At 33.1% G+C, this 14497-nt stretch overlaps 1 protein-coding gene across 1 annotated transcript in view; it reads left to right on the plus strand.

Moving 5' to 3' along the window:
• LOC100032604 (caspase-12-like) overlaps positions 1-12955 on the plus strand; it is a 48826-nt gene extending 35871 nt beyond the window's left edge. Inside the window, exons 4-12 of the mRNA XM_007494907.3 lie at positions 1819-1887; positions 2779-2868; positions 3969-4063; positions 6279-6452; positions 6868-7102; positions 7613-7759; positions 9375-9484; positions 10155-10290; positions 11030-12955. Coding sequence (XP_007494969.2) covers positions 1819-1887; positions 2779-2868; positions 3969-4063; positions 6279-6452; positions 6868-7102; positions 7613-7759; positions 9375-9484; positions 10155-10253 — 1019 coding nt within the window. The 3' untranslated portion in view covers positions 10254-10290; positions 11030-12955. The remainder of the gene's footprint in view (positions 1-1818; positions 1888-2778; positions 2869-3968; positions 4064-6278; positions 6453-6867; positions 7103-7612; positions 7760-9374; positions 9485-10154; positions 10291-11029) is intronic.
• The last annotated feature ends 1542 nt before the right edge of the window (positions 12956-14497 follow it).

A 14497-nucleotide genomic window follows, 5' to 3' on the forward strand; every position in this document is an offset into this window, starting at 1 on the left:
CAAAATCCATTCAATTCAAAAGTAAGAAAATAATTTTATTTGAAGTAGTGGCAGATTTTGGTAGTATAATAGCTGGTGGAATAGTCTGGGGGCTAATCAAGTAGCCTTAGGGTCAAGGGATGACCCCAGGGCCTAGTAGAGTAGCCTCTTTGAGGCTTGATAGAATAGCTTCAATATAGGATGCCAGCTTCCACTGAAGAGTAGAGCTACCCCAACCATATGGATTAGGGTTGGCATATTTATTGGGATATGATAGCTTAGCATCTCCCTTTCCAGGGTCAGGTGGAGATATGTTTTGGGGGTTGTTGCCATCGAGAATAAGGAGCATGCACAAGATTGGGGAATTCTTCTGGAATGCCCCAGGGTACATATTCCTGAACAGGGTCCATATTCCTCCATTGCTCACCTTGTTGTCATTTGGCAGGGAGAGGTCTTACTGCCCTTCCAGAGTGGGAACATGGGGAGGGGAGGTAGTACATTGGAGGACCACTATAGGTAATTGATTATTTCTAAGAACAATATAAGCAACTAATAAAACAGAGTAGGTACAAAGCTGAGGCCCAGTAAAGACTGCTACAGATCTAGTATAGATTGGATAATTGAACAATATAAAGTTCATGTTTGATTAATGTTGAAAATGCAGGTGTTGTAGTGATGTTTAACTACTCCTAACTAGTGAGAAATGAAAGATTTCAGAGTCTGAAGGTCATGTTTTTATTACTACTCCTTACTGCCCACTGCCAACCCACATCACTCTCCCTTCTTATTTCCCTCCTGGTTTCTTTTAGTTTCCAGATAAAAGTCTCATCTTCTATGTGAAACCTTTTCTCCATTTTATCCTCTCTATAACTTGTTTTTATATAGTTGTATTCATATTTTCTGTGCCATTAGCTTCTTGAGAGAAAGGACATTCCTTTGCCTTTCTTTATATACCTAGATGTTTAGCACAGTTCTAGCACACATCAGAAAATTAATGAATATTTACTAACTGACTGTTAACATAAAGTACTTCATTCTATTCCATGGCTATGAATAGTAACTTTATATCTATCTAGGAAACTTTTAGCGATTCAAGACTAAATCACTGTGTTAAGCTTTTGGTCCTCTATGGGAACCTACTAGTCTATTTGGAACACTTATGATTTCCAGAACTGCCCTAAAACCTAAAAGGACTAGGACTAAAGAATATTGTCCTAATCTCAGCAGTTCTTATTGACTATTCATCTTTTTGCATTGTAGCTCCAAGCTCTCTTCAATCAATTTTAGACGAGTTGCTATGGGCAAGATTAATGATTTGGTACAATTTCACTATAACCAATCCACAGTGATAAGGTTCTTTGAAAGCAGATATTTTTTGGAATGGGAGTAAGGAGTGATGAATAAGAAAGAAACATTTTGCATTCTTCCAAATTTCGCATACTTCCCTACTACTTATAAATCCCCTTTGTGACTAATGGATACATTTCATGCTATGAACAGAGCCATTCCATCATTATTCAATATAAGATACATTCCTCCACATGGTTTCTGGATTTTAATAATTTCTTGAATTCTATGCTGGTGATACTAGAGAATAAAATAACTATTTTTTATCTACTGTTATGTTCCATGCCAGTCATTAAAAATTTGCTTTCTCTTTCACTGACTAAGGATATCCTGTCTTCATGTATGAGCTGGAATTTCAAGAATATCTATGGCTTCCAAGCCAGTTACAACATAAAGAGAAGTAACAAATTGATAGTACTGTTTAAGGAGGTTCTGATACAACAGGTTTCAGAACATGAGATGTCCATTTCTACCTCCCTCATTTCCTTTTAGGAAGTCAAAGGGAAGATAATGAGTTGGCAGTTTTCATGAAGTCAAAGGAAATGCATCCCATTTTATCAGGTAACAATGTTTCCAACAACAAAACAAAACAACAAAAACAACAACACAGTTGTTGCACATTATCTTTGCACATTATTCCTTGCAGAATTGTGAAATGAACCTGAATGCTATGAAGAACTATGCTCAGATAAGTGGTATAATATAATGGAAAGAGATCTAAAATAGAAATCAGAAGACATAAGTTTTAATAAAGTTATTTCACTTTTTTACTATATATGTTTATATAAATAATTTGAAGCAAATGTGTCTTGGCTATCTCACCTATAAGATAGAGCTAATGAATGTGACCCTGCTCTTTCACAAAGTATTGGAGTTTAAATAAGATAATGTAAAGGAGATGATTTTGGAAAATTCAAAATATTGCATCAATATATAATTTTATTATTGCTATAAACTGAAGGCATAGAGTACTCTTCCCATAAATATAGGAAAGGGTTTAGGGAAAGATGGTGGGAATGTCTCCCAGATACCTTCTAAGGAAATGTCTTCTCATGTTTATCCTGAATAATGGTCATCATGATTTTCCAAGAAACAGAGACTAGGGGAGGAATTTTTCCCTTGTATCTTATGTATAGCCCTAGAAATATTCTTTTTACCCAATTTCTTCAAGTTTGACCAACAGGAACTTAAGAAGATTTATCTTCTGTAAGGAACATTAGAGGACCCCTTAATCCTACTCCCTTCATTTGACTAAAGATACTGAGACTCAGAAAAGGAATTCAAGAGAGCATATACCATAAGAAATGAAATTAGAATTTGAACCCAGAATTCATCATGAATTCTCAAAAGAATCATTTTCCAATTATTCTAGAATAATTATTTTTTATAATAAATATTAAGATTTAACTCAATATTTCTTATTTGTAAAATCAATTTTTTTCTCTTTTTTAGCTCTTGAGACTATATGCAATTCTTCAGGATCTGTTCAAAGTTATCGACAGAGACTTGGCAATTCCATCTTCCAATTCTTTAAGAAGATTGGTATGTAGTTCCTCTGGTCCTAATAACTCAAGTGATTTAAATTATGGACTTTCAGTCACAATCATTCCTTGATTTTTTGAGAGATGTTCCTTGTTTCATATTCCATTTTTGCTCAGCTTTAAAATGATTTTTTGGAAAAGAAAATAAAAAAATATTTGTCAAGTTACTACCATATACTATTGTCATGATGCTATGTTCCCTCAGCAGCAGTACTAATCATTTTTTACCCTTAACTCAACAATAACAACAACAAAACAACAAAAACAAAGAAACAAAGGAAAGAAACAAAACCCATCTTTTATGATCTTGGCCTTTTTCGACAGACCTTACTCATTTTGACAGTCAATATTCTTAACATTATTCTTTGATAGAGTGACTAATGTTTGAAGTGTATTGGAGGGATAATAAGTAGCCAAGTCAAGTTAGAGCAGAAATTTTCTGTTTGTGAAGCATAAAAAGTAAGGTTAGCAATTGGGATAAAGATCTGATTTTGAATAGCCTTGAAAACCAAGATAAGGAGATTTTATTTTATCTTGTAAGCAATAGAGAAAAAGTAAACAAGGGAGTACAATGATCAAAGCCTGTCTTTGTAAGACTAAACTGGCAGCAAGGTTCAGCATAGGTTGAAGTCAGAAAATGTCAGAATCACAGCTGCCATTTAGGATGTTGTTGTAGTAAAAGAAGTGTCAGATGATAAGAGCTTTCACCAGAATAACAATACAGGGAATGCATTGGCATAGGAAGGAAGGAATTTGAGGAACATTGACAGGGCTGAATCAAAAGAATCTGGTAACAGAATAGAGAAGGAAACATTATGTCAGCATCAAGAAGAGACTCAATTTTAGGGTCAAGAGGACATAGAAAAAGGTAGTAAGATTATCAGAATTTGGGAAATCAGGAGAGGAAAGAAATTAATAAAGAGTGACTTTTGACCTTCATTCTGAAGCAATTTGAATTCATTTTTTTCTTATAAATGTGAATATTGCTTTCCTTTTAAGAGACATTTTCCTAGAATGATAATGTATTGGTTTATAGACTTAAAAAGAATTACAAAGTCAAAAAATAGACCTCATTGGGTGTTTTTCCCTTCTTTTTTCTAGATTCTAATGCAATACAAGCAGCTGTACCCCCAAACCAAGTCAAGCTTTGCCGTCCAGATTTTTACCAAGGACTGAAGGAAGCAAAGGAGGGAGATGTAAGATGTTGAGTGAATAGTTCTCAAAAAAAAAAAAAAACAAACCAACAAGCGTATTTATGCTGCTCAAATATAGAAGATAGGGACATGCTACGAGTTTCTTTCTAAAATCTAAATATGCCTTCATGTAACCCAGAGTCAGTGTAGAATTCCCTGATATCTTGTCTATGCCTTAGATTTCCTATTTCTTTTAATCTAAGACTAAATTATACTGCCTTGATACTTCCCTGAGGTCCTTTAAAATGTGTACCTCATACTGGTTTTCACTATAGATCCTCTTCATTCAATTGATAAAATATCCAGGTGATGAAAAAACAAAAGAAAACAGATATTTACTTTGTTCCAAATGTCTGCTCAATTCTGAGTTATACTGCAATTACCGAATCAGAGACTTTTTCTTTAGACTTTGCTCAAGCTGGGTAAGAGGATAAGACAAGGGCTGAAGTAACTATATACTATATGGCAGGCTATGTCCATTGTCATAAGATACAAAATAATGATGTTGTGTAGATTGGGGGAACAAAAAAGAATTCAGTTCAACTTATTCTCAATTGATAAACATTTATTATGCAACTAGAGCTCCTAGGGATTGGGAGAAAAAAAAGGAAACCACCTCTGTCCCCCTTTTTATAAACATCTCAGGACATATTTTTTTCCCTGAATACAAATAAGAAAATAAAAGTTAATATGTAGAGGATGGGAAAAGACAAAAAACCACTTATTATGCACCTATTATATTCGAGTCATTAAATTAAATACTTAACAAATATCTCATTTGATATTCCCAACAATCCTCTGGGATAGGTAGTGTTATGATTTTCATTTAACAGTCAACAAAATTAAGACAGAAATAAGTGACTTTCTCAAGGTCACATAACTAGTACATGTATAAGGCTGCATTTGAACTCCAGACTTCCTGACTCTAGGTCCAGGGCTCTGTCCACTGTGTCACCTAGCTGGAGTCATTAACCACTAACACACCTAGCTTTACAAAAGACTTGATGTTAAAGGTGGATTCACTGAATGAAGATAAGAATTCGAATGGTCATGGTAGAAGAGGGGTGGTGAGGTAGGAGTATTTTCAAGAATGATGAACAGTTGTGTAAAGGTATTTCTTCTAGATATATAACATGGAATATCAAGTTTTGGATTTTTGCCTGAAATGCAGAATACATTAAGTCAAGTGTTATAAAAGATGGGCTGGAAGAAGATTGTGGTGCTTTTCAAATTTCAGGGTAAAATGTTTGTATTTTATGAAAAATAAAGAGTTTTTTAAATAAAAGGAGGAACAAAGTCATTAAAAGACAAGCTGAAGAATGGAATTGAGATTATAAAGAAGAGAGACCAGAAATTGGACATGGGAAGACCAATTAATGAATTGACAGAGAAGAGGTTATAAGGTTATAGGGGAGAGGTTATATGAATAAAGAAGAGATGAATTTCAAAAATGCTGTGAACATAAAATTGAAAAAACTTGGGAATTCAATGGACATAGGATGTGAAAGAGATATAATAGTGAAAATGAAATTACTTAGAGGTTACATACTTTGGTGACTGGAAGAATTTAGATATTCTAAAGAGAGATAGAATTTTTAGAAGAGGAGTGTTTTTCAAATTCAGATAAAAGAGTTCTCTTTCATTATATTGACTGAGATGCCTACAAGATATCTATGAGCAACTCTTAAACAGAGTTGCTGATATGTGACTAATATAGCTTTGGGTAGACAATTCTAAAAAAAATATGTGGAATATGATGAGGTCCCCAATGAGAAAGGATGCTAGGTCAACACAGAAATGTAAGGGAAATTAGGGGTTGAGTAATGAATGAGATCTTCTATTCAATGAAAATGAAGGAATAGCAGCATTGGTACAGAAAAAAACACCAAAAACTTAAAGTAATATTGAAATGAATGTAGGTAATTGTAGAATTTTAAAAGGGAGAAAACAGAAGGAATGATAAGAATTCCAACTATTATCCTAATTATGTAATTTATAAAATAAAGTATAAAGTAGAGGAACAACAAATAGTCCCATGTACTTTTATTATTTGGCACATGTAATAGAGAGGTGGAAATAGTTTTCCTTTTTTAAAACATTATTAAAAGCAATTCCTGATAATTTGGTAACCAATGATAATTAGTTTCAGCTTTTAATGAGTATAAAGTTATCAGTTCTGAAGGATGCAACCAATTACTTCCAAATCTGTTCCTTGCAGATATATCCGATCATGGAAAAGGGGACCCGTACACGCCTAGCCCTTATCATCTGTAACATTTTGTTTGACTACCTTGATGAACGACAGGGGGCTTACCTTGACATTTGGGGAATGTGGAAGCTACTTGAAAATCTTGGCTATACTGTCATTATCGAAACAAACCTTACAGCTCAGGTATGGGCCACATAATTTTCTGTAAAACACTTCTCTGGCTATATCAGTAGAGGAGAATCTCACAGATCAGGGGCTTTATTTGATATCAGATCACAATGATTATGACTCTTTCAATGCTATCTCACAGCAGGACTATGAAACAGTGATTTTGAAACACTGATTTGGTGGACCTTCTATTTTTAGGAGACTTTTATTGAGATATTATTGTTTTTCTCTATGAGTGTCTCTAGTTCCTTCTAAAAGGCATCTTTATTTTGCTCCCTAAATCCTTATTTGCCTTTCCTGTGAGTTTCCCTATCTCATTGTAGTAATGCAAATTTTCCTATCCATTATTTCCATCCATATCCCAAAAATTTGAATCCCTGTTTTTTGGCTGATAAAGTTGTCTGGTCAATAACTTTTGAATATCTTCTAGAAAATGGAGTCAGTGTTGAAGGAGTTTGCTGATCGCCCAGAACATTTGTCCTCTGACAGTACCTTCCTGGTGTTCATGTCTCATGGCCTCTTGAATGGTATCTGTGGGATAGAGCATACAAAACAAAAACCAGACCTTCTGGCCACAGATGTTATCTTCCAAATTTTTAATGATAGCAACTGTCCAAGTCTAAAAGGAAAACCAAAGGTCATCATCATTCAAGCATGTAGAGGGGGTGAGTATTTGCTTATGTATTGTCCTACATATATTCAGACCCTGGGCTGGAAATCTGAAGTTACATTCCACACTTTCCCAGAAAAAAATGACCTAGTGACCTTGCTCTGCAACTCTTTTTATTCCCTATTGAAATGATGATAAACCACAATTCTATAGACTTTTCCATAGAGCCATCACTGAGTAGTCTAGCATTAGATGAATTGGTCTGTCTTAATGATGTTATATAATATAGATGCATGATACACTGACTTCAATATTTTGTTTATTTTGTATCAGTTGATTCCTTTTAGGTTAAGGTTGCAAAGCTCTAAATTTATTCCTACTTGATTAATCCTAGAAAATAGAGACAAAGGTAAGTCTTTATATGCATATGTATGTGCATGAACTAGTGTATGGGAAGACTATAAGTTAGCTAGGAAATGCTTCCAAAGACAATGTCTCTCTGGATAATAAATGTGGTAGAATTGTTGAAAGGAGAGGAATAACTGAAATATCACTTTTTTCTTAGAGAAACTTGGAATCACATATGTAATGGATACACCAGAGTCTTCAGCAGGCACTCCTGACCAGCCCATGCAAGATCATTCAGGGAATAATCCACTGGAACAGAAGCTCCTGGAGAAAGACTTCATTTCCTTTTGCTCTACAACACCACGTAAGCGACTTCCTAAAAGGAATTTTCAACTCCTTCAGGCAACTCTCCTTGACCATTTCCCTTTCTTGTTTTGATAGGTAATCTGTACTTTAGATGGCCTGAAAGCTTTCATATGACAGGAGGTATCATATAGAGATACTAAGGAAGTCTTAATGTGTTAAAAATAAAAATTTGGTATTTGACATCTAGTTTTGGTTTGCAGATTAAGGAATTTGTTAAAAAAATTAAATGTTCACTTCAGTTTTAGTTCCTTTAATTTATTGAATAAAACTAATCAGATATCCATTTCCATCAAAAGTAAGTAAACAGAAATCTGTGGATGCATGTCCTAATGAAATGGAAGTACACAAACATACAGTACAATATTAGTAGTTTATGGCTATACTTTTAGAACCTTGTCTCTTTGGTGATATCTAGGGCATTCCCCACACAAATGTATCAGAGAGAAAAAAAATCAGACTCAACACACATACACACACATACACTCATTTCTGTAGCTTCAAATATTTTTCTCTACTTTGGCTTCTTCCATTGTTTCAGACTTTGTTATATTAATCACAAGAGGGTCATCCAAGGCTATATCTGATATTGCATCCTTCAAGGAATCTTGACTTGACATATGAGAGGGAGATAGCTTGCAGTAGGGCAGCAATTAAATCAGTATTTTGCTCTGTATACTCAATTACTTTTAATAGTAAACAACCAATAAACAGAATGAATTCATATATTCTAAATAATTTACTCAATTGTATAATGGTTCCTACACTGGAATATTATATTCTTCTCATTCCCTTCTAATATCTTCAAGGATGTCCTCATACTTGCATATAGTATTCACATTAATATATATATATATATATATATGTAATGTTTATATACAGTAGTATATATATGTGTGTGTGTGTGTGTGTGTGTGTGTGTGTGTGTGTGTGTGTGTGTGTGTGTGTGTGTATGCTTGCAAAATAGGCATATGGGTTAGTAATTTTGTTCTCCTTATAATCTTTTATGGTGATTTTAAGATCTGAGTTGCTTCCCAAATCTTTGTTATAGTCACTCCTTGTAGCCACTTTGAAGACTGATTTCTCAAAAATCCTAAAAAAAAGTACCCTTTCTAGCATAGACACCTCATTTGTACTGATATTCTGTTTTCCTTGCTTCCCCAGTTTGGTTCTCTTCAATAAAATTTCTACCCCTTTTATTTAACATCTAGGACTATATACTATTAGAGTTCCTGTGGAGGTCTCAATGTATTTGTTTTTTAAATGAGTTTAAAAACATGTTTCCAGGTCTTTTTCCTCTCATTTCTTCTGATGACTTCTTTTTAGTGCCATCCTTAAAAGTGATAGTGATGAATGCCCTTAGCTGGGTCTTTTGCCTACTTTTTTTTTCCCAGTGTAGTTTCTAAACATATCATACTAACATCATTGGCTTTTTAGAAAGTACTTTTGGCATATTATTTGCTAAATAAAATTTTTTATTGAAGCATTGTAATTAATTGATTTTTTCTTTTGCTCAACTCATCCAGATAGAAACCATGTCAAAGTTTAATCTCCCAGACTTATCCTAAAAGGAATGTCATTGTTATGACCCTTATTATTATTTTTTTTATTTTTAGATAATGTTTCTTGGAGAGTTGATATATTGGGTTCTGTCTTTATCAATGAACTCATTTACTGCTTCCAACAATATGCCTGGTGCTGTCACCTGGAGGAAATTTTCCGCAAGGTCAGTTTCTATTTACCTCGCTATATTTCCTATATTCTTTGCAGATTTTCCTCTCCATATCCTTGCCCTGAGTGGTAAAGGAGAAAATGTTGGATCAGAACATTCTTTCATAGTTTTCAACTTTCTTGTAGATCAAGAATCAGATTGTAGAGATAGATGTTGGTGAGTGCCCCCCATTCATATAATCAGATATTAATTTATTGCAATATCTACTATCTCTATTTATAGGAGCCATATAAATAAGCTGACTTGTCAGTGACTAAACAAGAGGAAAATAGTGGAAAGTTTTATCCTATCCTATTAATATTTTTTTCTATCCTATCCATCAGTAATAGTTTGAAGGCTTTTATTTGCCTTAATTGATCATTCATTGTCTTTGCTAAATTCCTTTCCTAGTTTTTAGTTGTCTCACATTCATATTTTCTACTATCTAAAAGCTACCTTTAGGATTCATGATCCCTTAATGTGTTGACTCAACAGCATCTCTTGTCCCCAACCTTTTCTTTTTTATTTTTAGAATCATAATTTTTCTAATTCTGTTCCCTTCATCTCAATATTATGTTCTCTGCCAGAATAATGATGATGTAATTGAAACTACGTTGTTTACTAATGAATCAAGAAAAAAATTACTTCAAGAAGTTTATCTCCATAATTTCTTCCTTCACTTAAGGTCCAGAAGTCATTTGAAATACCAAAAATCCTTGTCCAGATGCCTACCATTGAAAGACAGTCCATATCAAAATATTTCTACCTTTTCCCAGGAATATGAAATTAAGCAGCAATACTAACAGTTAACAGCAATTCAGGTAAATTGTTCCAAGGGGTTGAATCACATATTACCTATTCTCAAGGTCAATTATTAGAAAGTATAAGAAGGCTAGAAATGGAAAAATATGCCAGGTTGTTAATAGCTTTATATGACAAGAGAGTTCATATTTGATCTAACAGGTAATAAAGAATCTTAAACTTTTATTGATTGAAGAAGTGAGATAGACTGACACTTTTGTGGGGTGGGGGATGATAGACATATAGATATTAGAGGGGAGTGGGAAGATATTTGAGAACAAATAGAAAACTATTTCAGTTGCCCAAGGTGGGGGAAAAAGCTGATTAGCATCTTTGCATGGTGGCAGATGTGTGAGGGGAGGGAAGGGCACCTATATAGAAGCTGTTTTGAAGATAGAAATGACAAGGTATGATAATAGATCAGACTTGTGGAATGAGTGAAGAATTGAGGTTGTGGGTCTGGCTAACTGAGCAGAGAAATGGTTTTGTCTAGGGCAATAATAAGAAAGTGAAGCAAAGGAGAGAGTTTGAAGGAAAAGATAGAGTTTAGTTTAAGTTGGTACTGTATCATTTGAGTTATCTACAGGAAATCCAGTTTGAAACAACAACAACAAAAAAAGCTCATGATGATGCAGGAGTAGAGTTTACTAGATCAATTTTTTGGCACACATTTATCTTAGCAGAGGCTGGTCCTGAAAGTAGCATGGTTTGTTTCTGAAAACACATTTTTCATAATTCCTGTCTCTTTCTCTTATTCAGGTGAAAATATTCTATATGGCCTAGAAGAAATCTAGAAGATTTCCAGAACTACATTGAATAATGTAGAGTGTTTTTCAAACCTGGTGCCTCATGAAAATATTTTTAATGGTCATTTTTTCATCTACTCTTTTGCTTATCCTTTTCCCCCTCCTCAAATATTGTAACACTTTGGCCAAGGAGTATCTTTGTCCAAATTTGAAAATTTAAGTACTCACTTTTCTTTTTCCTTCTAGTACTTAAAAACATTATTATTTACAACATATTTATTGGCATTTTATCATATCTGATCCATGTTAGATGAAGTCATATATTTTAGATCATTTCAAATATTTTATTTTTAAATAGTTTTATAGGAGTATATCTTATGCTTCCATGTATATTTCCAGTTCTTGGAAGTCAGAGATGATGCTTTTACCCTTTGTTGTAATCTTTGCATTTCTTAGCAGTGTTGGTTTCATGATAGGACTTTAGATAATAGAAACTTCTAATAATGGACGGAGAGAACTACAAAATGCATAAAATTCCAGTGATTTGACTAATAAAGATATAAATTCAAAGTTTATGTGAATACAATTATGAAACATAATTGGCAGAAATGAAGAGTGGCAATTAAACAAAAAAAGGTATTCTTAGTTCATGTTTGGATAGAGCTAATATTAAAAAAATGATGATGCTATCCTAAGACATTTACAGGTCAAATTAACCAATCACATCAGTGTTAAATAGCTACTCTATGTGCCAGATACTGTATTAAGGGTTTGGGATTCAAAAAGTGCCAACAGACAGTTCTTGCCTTCATGTTGAGAAGAATTTACTGGCATTGCTTTTTATAGTTAGACAATATAATGACGAAAATGAATTTTGGCAAAATATCTCCAATCTGAAGGGAAAGAATAAGAAAAATATATATGAAGGCAACAATATTAGTTTTCTAAATTCTTTATAAAGAATCATCAAAACTATCTGCTACTGTTCTAAAAAAGAAAAAAAGGACACCCCTGAGAAATAAGATATACAATCAATAGAAAACAGCAATATAGATATAAAACTAATAGAAAATGATATTCCAAAGTTTTGAATGCAGCTAGGTGTTCAAGTAAATAGAATGCTGGGTATGAAGCCAGGGATGATTTATCTTCCTGAATTCAAATTTGGCCTCATTCAGTTGCTAGTGTATGTCCCTGGACAAGCCACTTATCCACATTTGCCTCAGTTTTCTCATATATAAAATCAACTAGAGAAGGAAATGGCAAACAACTCCATTGTTTATGGCAAGAAAACCTCCAAATGGAGTTACAAAGAGTTAAATATGACAGTAAAATGATTAAAATTCCAATGTTTACTAAAAACAAAAAACAAATTTTCAGAGGAAGAATTTCATTCTTTGTCAATAATATTTGTGAAAACTAGAAAGAAGATTAGAAGAGTTTAGAATGTGAACATCTTTTTCTTTCCTTTTATTTTTTGACATATTTTTATAATGTATATAATTTTTTGACATTTTGTTTTCTGACATTTCTCCCTCCCTCTTTCCCCTCCTCTCCGTGAGATGGCATATATTTATATGACTGCTATCATGCTATGCATATTTCTATGTCTGTGAAGTTGAGAAAGAAGACACATCACTCACATAAGGAAAAAAAAAACTCATGAAGGAGATAAAGTAAAAAACTATGTCCTTAAATCAGCATTCAGACTCCATTATTTCCATCTCTATCAGCACATAGCTTTTTTCATTACAAGTCTTTTGGAGTTGTCTTGGATCTTTGCATTGCTGATGACAGTTAATTTATTCACAATTGATCGTCTTACACAGTTGCTGTTACTATGTATAATGTTCTCCTAGCTCTGCTCACTTAACTTTCCATCACTTATGGAATGATATCTTAAACCATATTCCACAATAAACATATGATGGATAAGCAACCTGAATATGAAAGTTCATATTAAAGAAATTTGAAGAAAATAAGAAGTTAGCTTCACAAATATGACTGGGTAAATGTGGGGTAATAACAAACAAACATGAAAAAATATACAATATAATTTTAATGTTCTTTATTATTCAATTTTAAATATAAATATATGTACATATAGATATATGAACATATATATGTATCACTGTGAATAAAATCAATGATGATAGATTTAGAAGAGAAATGATAGAGGAAGAAAAATATTTATATTCCATATCATCAAGCACTTATTATATAGGAATGAATATTATAATCCTTTTGAAAATATGTAGGGAATTGACATATAAAATGCCAAAAGAAATACCGTAGTAGAAAAATATTTAAGTTATAGAAGCAATCTAATTTCTAAGGAAGATTTGCAAGCTACAAATGACTACATTAAAACATCCTTTTAATCACTAAGAGAAAAAGAAATGCAAATTTAAATAATTTTGAGGCTTCTCATGCTCAATGAAAATTACCAAACAAAAATCAAATATGGGACTAGTAAATGTTGAATGGGCACTAGGAAAACAGGCACCCTAATCTGACAAAATTTTTCATACACTGACTCAGGAGTTCCACTCTTGATGATAAACCACAATGAAGTAGAAGACAAAATACTCTTTTTTTGGTACTAAAAACTGGAAACATTTTGTTAATCATTAAATTGTGAAAGACCAGAAATTAAAGCTTATGAATATGATTTAATATTATTGTGAAGCAAGAAATGATAACATTTAGAAGCAATTGGCATAATTATCACACAACAACCTGTATATGTATTTTTACAAAAAAGTCATCAGTAGTAAGACAACAACAAAATTTAAAACAATGTAATCTAAAAGGCCATTAAGTAGAAATGGGATTCTGAATATTAATAAAGAAAACAATGGTGATCTAAGGAAAGAGGAGAAGAGAACAACTGATTAATTAATTTTCTCTGTGTTAGGAAGTGTGCTAAACACTTTACAAATAAATAACTAATTTGATCCTAAAAATAACTCTCTGAAGTCAGGGTTATGAAGAGATAAGAAAATATACTTCTTCCTTCTCAGCACATGGGTGAGAAGCTCCACAATGAGAGATAGCATTCTGAGCACTGGGAACATTTAGTGGAACTGCCAAGAATCTAGAGATGGCATGATTTTTATGAGGAACAACAGTGTCATTGAATCACACAGCATGTGGGAATTTGGTATTGGAATACAAAAGGTTTAAGATGACTGGAAATATGGCAGGGAGAGAAACCATCAGCCTATTGTAATAAACCAAATATGACATTATGACTGTCTTCCCCCAGGTAATGGTAATGCCATAAGATAGAAGGCATATATGAAAGATAAAGAGGTATTATTAGGATTATTGTGCATTTACCTCCCCCCCCCCCCACTCACAGTCTGGTTTAGTTTACTCAGCTCTGCATCATTTCATTCATGACTTATAATATTTGTCTGCTCTTCTCACATTCACTGTTTAGTTCTATATAATCATAGCTTATTTCCTTCATATATTG

The sequence above is a fragment of the Monodelphis domestica genome, chromosome 4 (assembly GCF_027887165.1).
Source record: "Monodelphis domestica isolate mMonDom1 chromosome 4, mMonDom1.pri, whole genome shotgun sequence".
Classification (NCBI taxonomy): domain Eukaryota; kingdom Metazoa; phylum Chordata; class Mammalia; order Didelphimorphia; family Didelphidae; genus Monodelphis; species Monodelphis domestica.